The 17,107-nt window shown below is 43.1% G+C and overlaps 1 protein-coding gene across 1 annotated transcript in view; it reads left to right on the top strand.

The window, feature by feature from the left end:
- Nucleotides 1-10,593: 10,593 nt before the first annotated feature.
- Nucleotides 10,594-17,107, top strand: part of ankrd50 (ankyrin repeat domain 50) — a 40,085-nt gene continuing 33,571 nt past the window's right edge. Inside the window, exons 1-2 of the mRNA XM_080840677.1 lie at nucleotides 10,594-10,881; nucleotides 11,692-12,801. Coding sequence (XP_080696803.1) covers nucleotides 12,254-12,801 — 548 coding nt within the window. The 5' untranslated portion in view covers nucleotides 10,594-10,881; nucleotides 11,692-12,253. The remainder of the gene's footprint in view (nucleotides 10,882-11,691; nucleotides 12,802-17,107) is intronic.

A 17,107-nucleotide genomic window follows, 5' to 3' on the forward strand; every position in this document is an offset into this window, starting at 1 on the left:
ACATTTCTACAATATGTGTCGTTACTCGTTACATTTTATGAACACAGTTTCGCCAAAATGTTGCCTACACAAAAATATGGATTGCGTTGATGTTTCTGAAAGTTTAAACCAATCAGGCGGCTCTTTAAGCTCCAATGATAGCGGAATGTGCGTTTGGCAGCAGCACTAGCGGTAGCCTTGCATGTTATAATAAACATTCAACAGACAGCCTGACCAACTGCCTATTCAACATGGATTCAGAGTCAGCCTCAACTGAGCCCTCATATGAGCCCCCCTTAGCCCTATTTAAAAGATATGTTCAAGTTCAATTTCCCCAAGAATGATTTGTGGTGCTTTAAATGCGTTTCCTGTCTCCCTCAAAAAAAGGAGTTGCTAGCCTTCAAGAATTAGACATTTAAAGTAGCATATCGAGGTGAGCAGAGTTCTTGCTGTGCTAAGTTAATGTCCCTGACTCTTGAATATTAATTTGGTTACTGACATGATATTATACTGTTATCTAGCGAAATGTATGTTGACATACAGCAATAGCATAAAAATAACATGCTTGTATCTTTGTTATATTTGTAGTGGTAAAATAAAGCTGGTAGGTTAGTTATGTCAAGCTAGCGTGCCTTGTTCTGTTTGTTTTTCATGTTCCATGTTTCCATTTTTTACACGTTTACAATTAAATACAATATATTTAAAGATAAAACATGTTGTCTTTTTTGATTTGGCTTAGTGGTATTAACTTTGCAGATAATCCGTGGTAGATAACTTGTCATCCGCAGAATTGTAAGATAGAGTGTGAAAAGTATTACAGAGGGTAATTACAATAAGTACACCAATCTTTCCAATAAAAAAAATGTTGTTGCTTATTATTATTACTAGTAGTGACTTCTGTAGAGGTATAAGTATTACCAGTAGCTTTATCTGCACTCTTTATCAAAATAGCACAGCCCTAGACATTGCGAGACAACCCATTGCGTGAGTACTTTTACTTTTACTTTCAAAGTAAATTTAAAAGTAAGTACTTTTTACTTTTTACTTAAGTAGGAAAGTTGATGTAGTACTTTTACTTTTACTTTCCTGGGTACTTGTACTTTTACTTAAGTACTAAACTTCAGAACTTCTTCAACCACTGGATTAAGAGACCCAGCCACAGAGACAGATTACAGGTTAGACTGGTCCAAATGAATCAGTGAGATAGGATTAAGAGACCCAGCCACAGAGACAGATTACAGGTTAGACTGGTCCAAATGAATCAGTGAGACAGGATTAAGGAGCACAGAATGAGAGGGACTCAGGTGCAGGGTCATCCACTGTTCTGTCTGTTTACACTGGGTCAGCTGATCTCAGGGACTCCTCAGCAATGCCACGGGTCACTTGCCGGCCCATGTTTGATGTGACAGCAACATGCCCCGTCCACCCCCCTCCAGGATGGACTCTTTCTTCATCGGGGTAGGCCCTCACATGGCAAGCCTTTGGTGTTTATTTGCAGTTTTCTTCTCTTCTCTTCTCTTCTCTTCTCTTCTCTTCTCTTCTCTTCTCTTCTCTTCTTTTCTCTTCTCTTCTCTTCTCTTCTCTTCTCTTTTTTCTCCTCTCCTCTCTTCTCTTGTCTTGTCTTCTCTTGTCCTCTTTTCTCTTTACTCCCATCTCACCCACTTTCTCCCTAATCTTCTACATGCCTCTGAATTCTGTCTGGCCTGTTTGGAATTTCTCAGCATGAGATAGCTGTCAATCAAATTGCAGTCTTTCCATCAAACACTTAAACTCTCTTTCTTTCTCTCTCTCACTCTCTCTCTCTCTCTCTCCCTCTCTCTCTCTGTTAGACACACATACATACACACACACACCTTCCTGCTTATTGAATCACTTACCACTCTCACTGTAATGTGAAGCAGTCTTGGGATGTCTTGGCAGAATGAACACAAAGGTGTTTAAAGCTGGATTTAAAGGTTTTAGGGTGGATCAGATTCACAAAAACAGATGGATCCAGGCCTGCAGAAGTGCACGTTTGTAAAGCCCAATGCTAATGGAGAGAACGCATGCACGACCACCACAAATAATCACAATCTCAAAATATTCATTGCCAGTATCATTCTGTCCTGCTGACTTAAAAAACTCTGTTTCAAACGATAGGAAAGTTAACAATTGCTTCGAAAATAATGATGTTTTCTGAGGCTCACATTCTCGTGCCTCTACTCTTCTACTTACTCCACATCAATGGCTCCAGCACCACTTAGACTGTACCAATACAAAACCACTTGGACTGTACCAATGCAAAACACGCTTGTGTGATCTCAGGTCTTGCTCGTGAAGCACCTCTCAGTCATGCATACTTCGCAAGCCTCTGAGATGTAGCAGATAGCTGGCTAAACTCGACTTAATTTGTAATGTGTCAATATTCAGAGCTCGAAAACGTTCTTTTCTCTGCTCAGATGACCTCTCGCTCACTATCCATGTCGCACGATGTTGACAAGTGGTAATGACGTGCAGTGGTATCTGGATGCCAAACGCTCGCTTCACTGCATGGGTTTGCTGGAGCCTGAAATGACACATAGGGGCCTTTTCACGCAGCTGCGGTGGAAATAATTTCTAAGAGATGAACAAGATTCTCATTTTGCTCCAGAATGACTACATAGGCTCCAGCCAGACCTGAGGGGATTCATCCCATTCTGCTCGGACATGGCTTTGCCTCATGGCCATCTTTATAACTCTTTTTGAAAATCATACCTTAAAATTGAACCTAGATGTGCCAGTGTCTTGTCCCTCTCTCCTTACTTGCATCTTCTGACTTTTCAATCCGGATTTTTAGTAAACCTTTCCCTTAACAAAGAAAGCTCTTCACTAATTTGTTGTTTGGTCTATAGAAAAGTGAAATAACAGTCACACCATAGTCAAACGTATAGACATATAAGTTATAAATCTTTAATGGTCGCATATAAACCTTTTGTACTGTGGCTCAGATCCTTAAGACATCCAGTTGATGGTGATACAAAGAAGTATCCCTCGAGTGATGAGAATGATGAGCCTTACCATCCCTGTGTCTCTGGCGTCATCTGGCAGGCTCTAGAAGACTCCAGTGTTCTTAATTCTCAGTACTGTAGTGTAATGGGCTGCCGTGGGAAGGGCTGGGGAATGGTACTGAAGGGAGACATAACTTACATCTGCTCTGACGCAATCTAGCACCTGCAGTCTCAGCAGACTAGAGTGTTCTGTATACACACTATAAGGCACAGCATTCCCCATCGTCTGGGGGATTCTATATAGCCTCTGCTTGGAGTTATTTCATCAGAGTATAATTTGTTCACTATAGCTTGAGCCATTTTTACTGTAGGATGAATGAAACTTAAAATGAAATCTAATTGAAAATCCTTACTCTACGTCTAAGTTTAGTTGTTACATGAGACAGCATTTAATTGTTATTTATATTTTCATGTCCCTGACAGATATAATGCATTGTAATTTTCCACACAACATAATTATATAATGTGTTGTTTACTGTGTGCTGTTATTACAAACCTCCCACTCAACTTACTGGTTTGTAGTGCTGTTTTCTAGCGTGTATGTGTGAGTGTGTGTGTGTGTGTGTGTGTGTGTGTGCGGAGCGTGTACATGTGTGTCTGTGTGTGTGTGTGTGTTTGTGTGTGTGTGTGTGTATGGGTGAGTGTGTGGGTGTGTATGCGTGTGTGTGTGTGTGTGTGTGTGTGTGTGTGTGTGTGTGTGTGTGTGTGTGTGTGTGTGTGTGTGTGTGTGTGTGTGTGTGTGTGTGTGTGTGTGTGTGTGTGTGTGTGTGTGTGTGTGTGTGCCAACGTGTGTGTTCTGCACTCTGCTCACTTGCCCTGGCACGACCTGTGTGAGTGTTAGTCCACAAGGGGTTAATCGTAGAATGCATGAAAACTCGGGCGCAAGCCAGGCCTCTTAAATAAAGACACCATTTGTGGAGAAGGTCACCGTGACACATTCATCACCCATGATTCCTCACTCCTGTTTGGCCTTGGGGCTGCTGCACTCCTCCAAAAAACCCTCAGACAGGAGCAGATCAAACAGCATGACCGCTCAAATTAACTGGCCTCTCACAGTGGAGATTCTGAGAACTCACACATGCGTTCTTGCCTGCCTCCCATGCCCTCCTGCACTTCCATATACTTAATGGGCGCAGTGGAATGGCCCTGGCATTGTGGGGTCTCTTCCTCCCTTTATCCCACTAGGGCCACTGGAGGAAGCCGACCAGCGAGCCTCTAAAAGGAGACAGCCTGTGACCCTGGGCCTAATTGACTTTACGAGCTGGGCAAACACACAGGCTTGGAGCAGATTCAGCCCGTCATTAAACGTGGGAGCATGTCACCTTACGGCCAGGAGGACACCAGCAGGAGGTCAGGAGGAGGGGAGGGAGAGAGAAGGCAGCCTGGGAAGGATGCAAGGGGCGGCAATTTCTACCAAGTCTAAGCTCATCATCAGTTCTTTTCCCAAGGTGGCTGTGCTTGAGTCAACAACTGTAAATAAGTCATGCTCATACATTCTGAAAAAATGAAGCCATAATTGGTCGGCCATGTTGGCAAAATTTGGGCCAGACACTGCAATGTAAGTGCTCTTTGGAGCCAGAACATTCAAAGTGCACAGAATATTGGCCAAGTCCACCCACAACTTACCCTATTTGGTCAAATTCTCCACCATATTTCAATTTCCTTTTGATTGAGCGTACATTCTCAGTCATTGACTGAGTCATTTTGAGGCTGATGGCTAGGATAAGTGTTCTTTCTTCATTTAGTTTTGCTCTTATGCCAAGACTGGTGTGTGCTTGTAGTCTCCTGAGCCAACCGTTGATACCGGTTGAAAAGATGACAACTCTTAATCAGTCCTCTCTATTTATGAGTTATTGCATCAAGCAGATGATTTGTCTGAGAAGATACAGAGACAACAGAGACATTGTAAAGGAGGAGTCAAATCACTAGCTTTTAAGCTAAAGTTAGTACATTCCATGGCCTTTGAGTTTATTCAAACAACAGGGATACTGTCACATTATCAGTGTTTGACATGAAGATGGCATCCCTCTTGAATCTCTATTTACTCAGTGTGGTGCCTTCATTACCTCCACCAAGGAGGCTATGTTTTCACCCCTTACCTTTTGTTTGTTTGTTTGTTTGTTAGCACCATTACACAAAGATGACTGGCTTGATGTTCATGACACTTGTTGGAAAGGTGTAGCAGGGGCCAAGGAAGACCCCATTCAATTTTGTAGCGGATCCAACTGATTTTGGTTTTGCTGCAAGATATGCCATTCCTTTCGCTTTCCCAAAGTCGACACAGGGACTGTTGGGCATTGGTGGAGGTCTGCACTCTACTGGGTGCCATTCTAGTGCTCATTCAAAGTGTTTCAACGGCAGACTTGACATTGAAGAGTGTACGAGGTGATACAGCAGAGGATTGAACAATGCCTCCCGCAGGCACAGAACTTGAAAATGGCCAAGAACTTTGGTAAGAAAGTAATTCTGAATGTGCAAGCTTTGGCTGTAGTCTTTTTTTTGCATATATGTGAATGACAAAACAAAAATCATTATTTATAAAAGTGTCCCTGAAGACGTTCGGGAAAGCAGATATCAAAAATGCCTCCTGAGCTTTTTGCAGTCCGGGGGGCTATCAGTGGTCCTTTGATTCATCGAAACCTTAATCAATTATTTAGGTCTGAATTGTTTTACAATGCCCATGATTCTGCCTCTATGTCCTAGTTTTCTGCGGATGACATACTAGCTTTTGATACGGCTCTCTGTTATTTTAGAATTAATTATTTAAGTTCGGTGAACTCATAAATATACAACTAGCTTGTTGCAAAGCACGAGCTTCAATAATCTTTTCAAAGATCCCTGTAGTTCATGACAAACTAGCTTAGCTTCATGCCAACACAAACCACTCTTTAATTCCAAACTGTGTAGCTGCAGCGTTTGAAATAAATACATGTTGAAATGGGGAGGTAAAAGCTATTTATGAGTATGTGTTGAAACGGGTGATGCTTGTGTTTCTGTAGGACGCTAGGGGAATTCTAACAGTGTTTCTGGTAAATAAATGCATGAAAAACTACAGTGCAGTTGGTCTTTTCCATGTATGATAAGGTGAATGCTTGTGCATTCAATAACACTCCAGAGATAAAACACATTTCATTCATAAACTCGATATGCAATACATTGAATCGAATCAGGAACAAATTGAACAACAAATTGCAATATGGATTAGAGCATTAAACTGGGTTAGCCCCTCATAGTCAGTCTAAAGCACAGCCTGAGGAACGGACGTGGTGGGAGAAATGCACTTGAAGCAGAAGGTTGTAGAGATCTCTCTCGCTCGTAATGCATCACACATGTTGGCCTGTTGTCTCTGCCAGTTTTCCACTAACAGAAGTGACACACAAACTCTCTCTCTCACTCCCCCACACACACACACAACCACACGTGCACACACACATACATACACACTCACACACACACGTGCACGTACACACAAACACCAGGGATATGAATATTTCAGATAGATGTTGTTAGTTACAGTCTGCTGGACGGCCAACACTCGCAGAGAAAGACTGTGCTGAAACAGATCACAGCACCAAGGTTTTGCAGCCAGTGCAATAAATCACATTTCAGTCAAGTCGGAGCCAAGGCATAGACAGACTCCATCTTGCAATGCTTTTTTAAAACTACATCATATGTGAGTAAAATTTGTGTTGTTCTACATTCTACGTGGCATCGTCATCTTTTACTTCTTTCACATAATATCTGAAATATTCGGGTTCGGAGATTTATTTTGCAAGTGATAGTTTTACTATTATTCTTGACGATCCAGTGATTCTTTAGTGAGACGTTTGTGCAAGGAGACCTGACCTAACACCGCATGTGATTACCATAATGAAGACAATTTATTACATTTCAGCTCTGTATCCTGCTGCTTCTTACTCTGCAAGTACCAGCACATTTTCCCTTCTCCTTGCTGTTTTGGAGTCATTAGTGATGGGCAATCATCATTAGAATTTGTTTGGGACTGCATCAGATAACCTCTGTTTAATTACAATTGCAGAACTAGGTCATCCATTGCCCTCCATCTTGGCAACGATGGCTAGGTCATAGCACCGTCTCTGGCCCTACGGCAGTCAGGTGGTGTTGGTAATGCACACCACAGGGTGGGATGGTGGAGCTGTCTTATCACAGTAATCATATAATGAGATAATCATGCAATTGTGAAGAATACATTAAGTGTGTTGAACGAGAGACACCCAGAAACATAAATCCCCTTTGTTTCAGACACATAAGACTACAAGACTACATAAGACACAAGACTACTACTAAAGGGCTGGTTTAATGCAAGTCATTTCCTGTAAAAAAAAATAATTGTGACTTTGATTGTTAAAATGTAATTTAGTCCATTTCACCTTTAACATGTTCTTCCCAGTCTGAAGGATGAGGTATGCAGAGGCGCTCTCTATTCTAGGCTCCTTCACCCTCAGTCTTGCTCCCACTCACTTTCTGTGCCCCCCTTGATGTCTCTTTTTTTTCTCCTGTCTCTCACACTCTTTGTCCTGCTCTGCATCTTCTCTTGATCTCTCTGTTTCTCTCTCTCTCTCTCTCTCTCTCTTCCATCCTCCCTCCCTCCATTCCTCTGCCCTCAGCGCCCTCCTCCCTCCTCTCTTGATCTCCTGACACATGACCGTAGGTCTGCTCCTGGCGGCCATTTCACACAGATTACTGAGAATGCAGAGAATTAAAACAGAGTTGAACTTCACTTGTGAGGCAGAGAGATTTTGTCACAACTGTAGTGCCAATCAGGTAGTGGCTATGGGTGAGACAGTGAGTCAGCCGTGCAGACATTCAACTTAACCTGGGTGCAGAAGATTTCCAGAACTATTTTCGGAATGACATTATTTTTTATTATAGAATGAATTAATTTAATACGATTACACCCCATGTGAAAAAGGTCTGTCAAAAAGACCACACTTACTGTATACAATATTTGAATGATAAATCTGTTTGCATATTTTATAATAAAATGGCATATTAACCTTTAACATGCAAGGTATCTCCCGGGCCTTCATGTTGTCCCCGTGTTCACAAGGGGTTTACTCCACTAAGAACCCCAACAGAATAACATGCAGAAGAATTGAACTGTCCATCCCTGACCAAGACGGATCACTTGACTTGAAGAAATTCGTTCCCGGAGAAATGCATAAATTCACTGCGACCTCAGGTGTGTGTGTGTGTCCTGTGTTGCCACTATGCACTTGTGTGTTACGTGGTGTCGTTTGTGCGAATAAAAACTGACTGAAGTCAGCCTTGTTTGTTTGTTTGAACGATAGGTCGAGCACTACAGTATTTGTCCGGCATTGCCAAAGCCTCTTGATATCCTGTCTGCCAACCATCACTTTTTCTCGAGGTGCATCAAATCAGCAAAATTGTGGGATCGCTAATTATCATGCAAACACTCACCTACTGCAGAGATGTGAGCCTGTTAATCATGTTTTATTCAGGGATTGTGCAAAAACTGAGGGCAGGATGGTAGGATCATTTTCTATTTTCTCCTTTTTTATGTGCATGAACCACTGACAACTTCATTTATTCCTGGCATAGTGTAAGAGGTGTTGAAGGGCCTTTTTTCCCTGGCAGATTAGCAAAATCAGTGGCTTGTTCAGCACATCACACAAAGATATGCTAAACAAAGCAAACTACAGTCCACAGTTATTCTCTTCGCTGCTATGCATTACAATAATGCTTTAAATAACATTTTCATGAATACTTGGACAGTAAATGTAGTCAGCGTTTTATCAACATTACATCCTTTTCAATGCTTCTTTAAAAAATCATGAAAAAAGCCATGAGCTCATTAGAACCAGCAATACATAAAAGAGCACAACAGCAGTGTGAAGGTCACCTTCTTTCCTTAATTTCTACCAGGTATAGCCAGCAGGAGTAAAGTGGTACAGGGTGCCAGCAGTTCCCTATTAACCCACATAAGTACCCCTGAAGGCTTGGAAATACAGTATGTGTGTTTTCACAGACTCACACACAGCCTACCTTGGGAGTATAAGACAAGACAAGAACTGGTTTAAAAGTGAACCGTGGCTAAAACGTCTGTGCATAACACACTGGTAGAAATCCAAATGTGTAGTCTCTTTATAAGGTGAGCTTCACAAACGTTGCCAGCACTACATTCATTCTACTCCATCTCCAAATTGGCCATGTTGCTGGATAGAAAATGTCCACAAAACAGAAGCCTGTCAATATCCACTGAAATGAGATGGCATCAATCTAAAGTGGACAGGCTACATACAGTATGTAGGTGTGTGGGTGCCAAATTGAATGTAAAGACATCATGCAGAGAGTAATGATTACCCTGCCCTATAATGATCCCTGGAGTCTGTTTCTGGAGCTGCAATTTAGCAAATGGTATTTAGCGGAGTGAAGAGAAAATTGCTACAATCATCTGAACTCCTTATATACGCTCACTTTTATCTGTTGTATTAGGTGATTGGTTCCTTTTATTATTGATATTATTAATATTTGATTTACCAATGCAGTGTGTTGTGGTAACTTTGTAATTCAATCAATATTGACACGAATGATGCAAAAAAGATATGTCAACGAAATGCCAGGCTGGCAATGTTCACTACAATTGTCACAGAGAATGGGCATACCTTTGCTCAGATCCAGCCAGGTTTTTTGGGGTGAAATCCTCCGAATGCTAGACACTAAAGATCACAGATTTCCTGGGCCTTCAGAAATCCTGAGATTCCTGACATGACACTGAAACATACAGAGGAAAGAGTTGTCACTTGATGACGAGCCATGCTGAAATTCTGTAGAGACACAAGTTAACAGTAGTCTCATACAAATCTGACAGTGAGTTTCATGGACAAAGCCATGAAAGGTGACCATAGGTGACCATCAGTAACCAAAAGCTGGGCTCAGTGAAGGCACCACCAATCTATCATATGCATAGAGATGAATTAGGCTTCAGCGCCATACAGAGTAGGCTATCCAACCATCATAGCACTGAGAATACTTCACTATAAGGAGTGACCTGCTGTCATAGCTGAAGTAGAACTAGGAGGGAATTCAACTAAACCATTTATCTGACAAAAGCTATTAACAATGTTTAAAATTATTTATTTATACAAATAATTTGAAAATCTCCATAATATGATGCTGAATGACAGTGGCTCATCAATCCTGGTACCAGTTAATTGTTGTTAATATATTCACAGTAAGGATAATACATAAAAATAGATATATAGGCCTGGAATGACTGTGCATCCTATAACTCGAGCTGTCTCCAGGAGAAGTTCTCTAAATGAAGTTCAGTATTACCTACAGGATAAGAACAGTAGTGTAGTATTAGTTTGTTTAAACCAAGATCATGAAAACACATTTGAAGCGAGACAGAAAAACGAATTTTAAACAGTTAAACAGCGAAAGGTCTGCAATCAAAATGAGTGACAATGGCGTCTGTCGTAAGACTTCAACTCCCGTGAGGTATTGCGGGAGTGTGCTCTGTATGCAAATGCTAATTTCAGAATGTATGGAGGCGGAGAGAAGCTTTGAGTGTCGGGCTGCGTTGGATGGCAGGAGGAGCCCCTGCTGAAAGAAAGAAATGCAAAGACACGGCTTAACGGAGAGAAAATGTAAAAAGGAGATCAGTTTTGGGAATAACTAGATATTAGCAAATCAACGATTGCTTTCTATGTGGTCTACACGGATTGAAGAGACAAAGGTCTGAAGCATCGAAAAGGACTAGTCCACCGGCAGGAGGTTAGAAGCTGTGTAGGTTATTAGACATTTGATCCACACAACAGCCTGAACAAACCCCAAAGCGTTCCGTATTTGACTGAAGTTATAGACACTGTCGTCTATTATAACCGACAAGGTAGGCTATCTCTGTTGCTTGAGTCATTAGCAATCTCTTGGATGATGTTTTGTCCTAATACAATGAAAGCCTCGACCCTGTCTGAAAGGGGGTGAGGTTTTTTTTGTCATGTAAAGATCGTGGCATTTTTTTTCTTTTGATATTATGATAGGTAACAGTGTAGTCTTGGACGCATTCAACATGATCCCTATGGAGCATGGATGGGGGCTATCGTTAGGTTATGCCCAGTCTACCAATAAGGTTTCCCGGTCAAATAGTACTAATGGTTTTTAAAAAAACTCTTGCCTCTTTTGTCGTTTGTTTTCTTTCGCTGTCGCTTTTCTTAGACCGAGCAGGAATTTATTCGGTAATTTTTAAACGTTCCGTCATAAGTGACAACACAACGCGTGTTTTTGAAAGCTGCCCACTTTACAGTTTTGTTAGGTGTTTTGCTGCAGTGATTTTAGTTATTCGATGCATTCATTCAGTATGGCTTGGAGAAGTGGAGGGCACCAATGACCCTGTAGGCGGAGGAAGGGGTCATCGCATTTGGAGGTTTGCCTTTTCTCCGCACTGGTCGGATGGGGACTGTTTGCGAAGGGGATCAGAGGATCGAAAGAAAAAAAAACTATGCTAACTACTGCCAAGGACTAAATGCTGTTTAGGGGAAACAGTTTGATGCCACTTAGAAAAGCGCAGACGGTTGGATAGGTTAAGTTAGATGGTTGAAATATCGTAAGCTATTAAGCAAGGACAGATCACTGTCCACATGTTAGGCTCGGAAAATGTAGCCTGTGTTGTTTTTGACGTTGGGTTTATATTCTGTTTCAGGAAAGACATACAATGGGCCATGTTATTGGAGAGATGGACGCTCCGTTGGCAGACTTTCATCAGTTAATGTAATGGAAACAATATCGCCACTCTTGCATACAGCTGCAAAGCATCAACGGAAACAAATCACGGACCTCCAGGGCTGGTCCAGTTTAGCCCACGCGATTTAAAGGGACGATTTATGCAGGGATGCTCTAAGAGCGAGGTTTCCTGTTATGTCGTGCGCTATGTCAAAGACACACACTTGGATACACACCGAGATAGCAGTCGAGCCACGGAAAGAGCCATGGAAAAAGTTGGTGGAAAATCCAGGGTTTAAGGCCCAACAGTGACTCCTTGCTGCTGCGAAAATCCAGCACCAGCTCCAGCATCGACTGAGTTTCTGTGCAGCCTCGTTTGATTCCGTTGGAAAGGCTGCAACCACCACAACACTCACTCGTATTCAGAACACTACGGACAGCAGCAGTCGACTTGAAAGACACATGTGGAGCCAACGAAATGGATACCTGTGCTTGCAGCTGGCTTCCCTGGGGTTAGAAATGTGGAGGGCAAAACGACCCCTATGAGGAATAGCCAGAACAGCAGTAGCTATCTCACAATGGCACAAACCAGTTTGCTGCAGGGGAAGCGCTTTTACTGCAGGGAGTGGGTCTTCCACAAGATCCAGCATTGCCTCCAGGAAAAGACTAACGGCCTCGGCAATGTGACCAGCACTCCCAGCAAGCAGGCCGTCCCCCCCGCCGGGGGCCCCCCCAACCTGAGCGGCACTATCAGCGACGCTGCAGCTGGGTCGGGTAAGGGGGCGTCCTGGGGGGTACTGCTGGTGGGGGGGCCGGGCAGCGGCAAGACTGCCCTGTGCGCGGAGCTGCTGTGGCCCAGCTCTACCCAGGGCCTCCACCGAGGGCTCCACCAGCAGAGCCTGGCCTACCATTTCTGCCGGGCGGACGACTCGGACACCCTGTGCGTCAGCGGCTTCATCCGTGGCGTGGTGGCCCAGATCTGCCGAGGCGGGCTGGTCCCGGGCTACGAGGAGAAGGTGCGCGACCCGGCCGTGCAGAGCGCCCTGCAACCGGGGGAGTGCGAGCGCAACCCCACTGAGGCGTTCAAGAGGTAGGTGATAGTGTGCCAAACCTTTAGGCCAGGTGTAAACACCCTCAACCCACCTCTGTGTTGTTTACATTACCCCAGAGTACACACACACACACACACACACACACTCTCTCTCACACACACACACACTCTCACACACACACTCTCACACACACACACACACACACTATCACACTCACACACACACACACACACACTTCCCCTCCTTCACTCATACCCCTGTAGGGCTGGAAATTTTGTTGATGTTTTCCTGCTGTGTGACATGCTGGGAACTCTTCCCAGTGGGTCTCTGGGAAGAGAAAGGTCAGTTATTTTGAGTGGCATTGAGATTCAGGTGTTTTGTTCTTGTCTTTTTTTAATCTCCCTCCTCTGCATAGACCGACAGACAGCCAGACTGAGACGCACAGAGTAGCTCTAACCTCGTGGGGGAATCAACATCCTGCATAGCATGATCAAAGCTGGAAGTTGAGTGTACAAATATATATTCTTTTGTGCGGTAGAGCTTTAAAGGGCTTTTCGCTTTCTCTGGGTTGGTGGGTACACGTGTGTGTGTGTGTGTGTGTGTGTGTGTGTGGTTGCTTGCATGACTTGTTTGGGGCCTGAGTCAGGGGCAGTCGGGTCTGCTGCACTGGGAGGCAGGAATGCAGGGCTGAACACACGGGCCTCTGTCTGGCCATCTGCTGACGCTTAATGCGCCATTTCAACATCACACACTCACTCACACACACACACACACACACACACACACTCAGGCAGGCGAAAGTAGGTCAAACGTTCATTAAGGTAAATGGTCAACAGAGTTATTGATTTATTCCGTGTCTTCACACCTCAGCCCATGAGTGTCTTTTTGGAGGAAATCACTCTCATCACCAATCAGAAATAATGGTGGCTCACTTTGTGTGAGTACAGCAGTGTGTGAAACCTGTAGATAAGGGTCTCTGTGGAAACTGGAGAGAGGGAGAGGGAGAAAGGTTTAGGACTCCGTCTGTGCACGTGTAAATCAACAAACTGCTTGTTTTTACAAACCAGTCCAACAGCCCAGCTTTGCCAAACAGGTTATCTCTAGAGGCTGGTGGCAAAGGACCTCAGCGGTGCATTCTAGACAGCAGACGGCCCGGGCGAGGCTATCGCATCAAGATCATTTTTTTTTGTTGCTCTGGGGAGGAGAAATCTGCACTTTTCGGAGCACTTTTATCGCCTCCTCCTCGCACGTGAAGCACACATACTGAAGCCCTGTGGTGCTGCAGATGCTATCAAGCCTCAGAGATGGAATGCAGGAGATCTGAATTGATGCCAACGTGTTGAGTTCTGTTCGTGCTTCGTCTTTGAGGACAACAAATGTGTCTGGCTGCTGCTGTTGTGGAGGAGGTGGCTCTATTTTGTAAACCGGAGCATTTCTTCTTCTTCTTCTTTTTATTTTCCTTTTTTTGTGTCTCCAGTTTGCACAATGATTTTATCTGCTCAGCTGCAGCTGGGTTGCGGCCCAAAAAACGTTGCTGACGTGAACAGAGAATGTGTTGGTCTCGTCATTACAAAACTCAGTGTGGCTGTAGGCTTAACTGCGTAAATGTCCAATTTATTTGGTGAATTCCTGCAGGATGCCGATTGGACAAACACAAATGGCAAAGTTCTGTTTTTGGTGAAAATGTAGGCGATACTATATCCTTGACCCTTTCTCAAACTTTGCCTGCAATGCAGTGCATGTGGGCTGAATTCCTTTGTAGAGCAATATGCAAACAAGCATGTTTGTTGTAGGCAATAGGCCGTTTGGACGTTCGTTAACCCTCGCTAAGCACTAGCCCTTTGTCACTTTTATCTGTGGTGGGTCCTCACCCTTTCCCCTTTGTATTCCTCTGTGTCACCAGCTGATGTGCTATTCTCCTTTTAACGTCTTTTCAACAGTCCCACGGCCTTTTCTGGTTGGCTATACAACAGAGCACTCCTATTTGGATGAAACCGACAAGGCTGTTGCCTACATATTGCATGAGGCCTTGAACATACTTCCTTTTTTCCTAAAACAACTTTTTTTGTGTGTCCCCCTCTCTCTCTCTCTCTGTGTGTGTGTGTGTGTGTGTGTGTGTGTGTGGTGGGTGGCATATGACACTGCTCAGAAATGGTTTTGACTGTTTCGATAGTGGGCTAGCATTTAAGTTGGCATTTTGTCATTTTGAAGCTATCATACACAGCCTAGTCTGCTCCACTCCATCTTTACCTTTCAGACAAAAGGCATGAGAGCAAACAGGTGGGGGGAGGTGAGCAGAGCAGAGCAGAGCAGGTCATGTGGTGTGAGTGTGAGAACAAGGCTTTTTGCTGAGAAAGCAGGTTGCATTGGCTTAGGTGTGTATATGTGCTTGTATGAGGTTTCTGTCTCTCTCTCTCTTTCATTTTTGTGGGGTGTTTTGTTTGTTTGTGTGTGTGAGGGGGGTGGTCAGGTGGCTGAAGTACTTTGTGAAAACCAAAAAGTGGTAAGATTTCAGCCCCATTTCATTTCCCTCAGAATTGAGCCATAATGCTACTGGATATGTGAGCTATTATTGGCACGTAATTGCAACGTCTGCCATTTGTGCTTTTGGGGTGTCAGGCTGCTTTGTAGATTTCTATGTTTAAATTTGCTTCTAATTAACTGTGTAGGTTAGGCTTTGGTCGTCTTCTGTCCCATCGAACTGAAGCTGTCAGATGGCATCGGCGTAACTCGGCAATGCGGGCCAAATCGATAATGAACTTCTGCTTAAGCTGTTGAAGTAGCTGGCTCGCTTTTGTTTAAAAGCCGTCTGAATAAAGGAGTCCTTCCCTCTGTTAAAGTAAAAAAAGGGAAACCGAAGCAAAAAAGGCCTCGCAAGTGGATTAACATTCACAGCAGCTTTATGGCGAGCGATGGGCGTAACCTAATTAACCATCACTGTGATCAGAGGTCCAGAGAAAGAATGTGTCTGGCATCTGGAGAATGCTCAATGCCTCTCTCTCGCTCTCTCTCTCTCTCTCTCTCTCTCAACCCTTGTTCTCTCCGTCTTGAAAACACCTCCTGCTAAACACTCACGGAATGGAAATCGTGAATGCATGAAAAATCTCCTCACTCCTTTACCAAGTTTTCCCACAAAACAGTGTTTTCCTCCTCCTCCTCTCTCTCTCTCTCCCTATCTCTCTCTTTCCTCCTCTTCCACTCTCTCTTGCCTTTTTTTCCACCATTCCTCCCACTCGAATCTTTCTCCACATGGGATATATGTGCTGATCAGTGGTCTGGGTCTTTCTAATGGAAAAAGAGAGCAATGAGACAGTGGAGAAAGACAAGACAGAACCCATTGGGGGAAAGAATTAGCACAGTAAGTGTTTCTCTCTATCCCTCTCTCCCTCCCTTTTTCTTTGCCTCAGTTGAGGCGAGAGAGAGAGAGAGAGAGAGAGAGAGGGAGAATGAGGGAGATGGGTAGAGAGAGAGGCTTGGGTGAGGACACAAATGGAGGATGAAAAGTGCCAGGCCTCCTTTCCTGGGTGCAGGGTTGCAGAAGACACAGCAGATTAGTCCACATTTCAAAGGCTGCTGCGGTTTTTAGTTGCTCCATATATTCTTCTGTGAGGAAACTGTTCTTTTCTGAATTTAGTAAAAAAAAAAAATAACTTTGCAAACCTGCCTCCCCATTTGAAAATATGTATATTGTTGGGAGAAAATGTAAATTACTCAAACCTAGCTGCTGAATATATAATGACCTGTCATAAAACAAGAGAGAATTTGAGAAGTTTAAGTTAAGCTTACTTACTTACTTACTTACTAAAAAAAGTTGAACGAATTCTGTATTTAAGTTTAATATATGTTTCCTTTTCATCTTAGATCAAGTTTGTATATATATATTCAAGATAAGTATCATTTTCTCCAATTTAGAGGTATAGATATATAGACTATAGCTACTATACACATTTTTTTTTCTTTCTAGTATAAATTATCTAGGTATTGTATTGTTAGCTTTAGCAACACTACTTCAAGTCATGCCAATAAAGCTCTTTTTGAATTTGAATTTCAGAGAGAGAGAGAGATTTTTTTTGATTTTATAAAAAACTTTTATTTTGTAAACAGTAATGCCAACAGTATTTTATTATTCAAAACAAGCGGAAATAAAAATCATCAACAAATGAGCACACAGTTTTTCCACAGAATTTTGCCATTGGTTTGCAGAAACAAAAATCACTGTACATTATAACACACAATTGAAACCAGGCTCAGTTATTCCAACACAGGAGCAAACAATATTACAAGTCATACAAAACCCTTCCTTACACATACAGATAAACTAAGTAGGCTTAGTTGTTTTACCAC

The sequence above is a fragment of the Sprattus sprattus genome (assembly GCF_963457725.1).
Source record: "Sprattus sprattus genome assembly, chromosome: 6".
Lineage (NCBI taxonomy): Eukaryota > Metazoa > Chordata > Actinopteri > Clupeiformes > Clupeidae > Sprattus > Sprattus sprattus.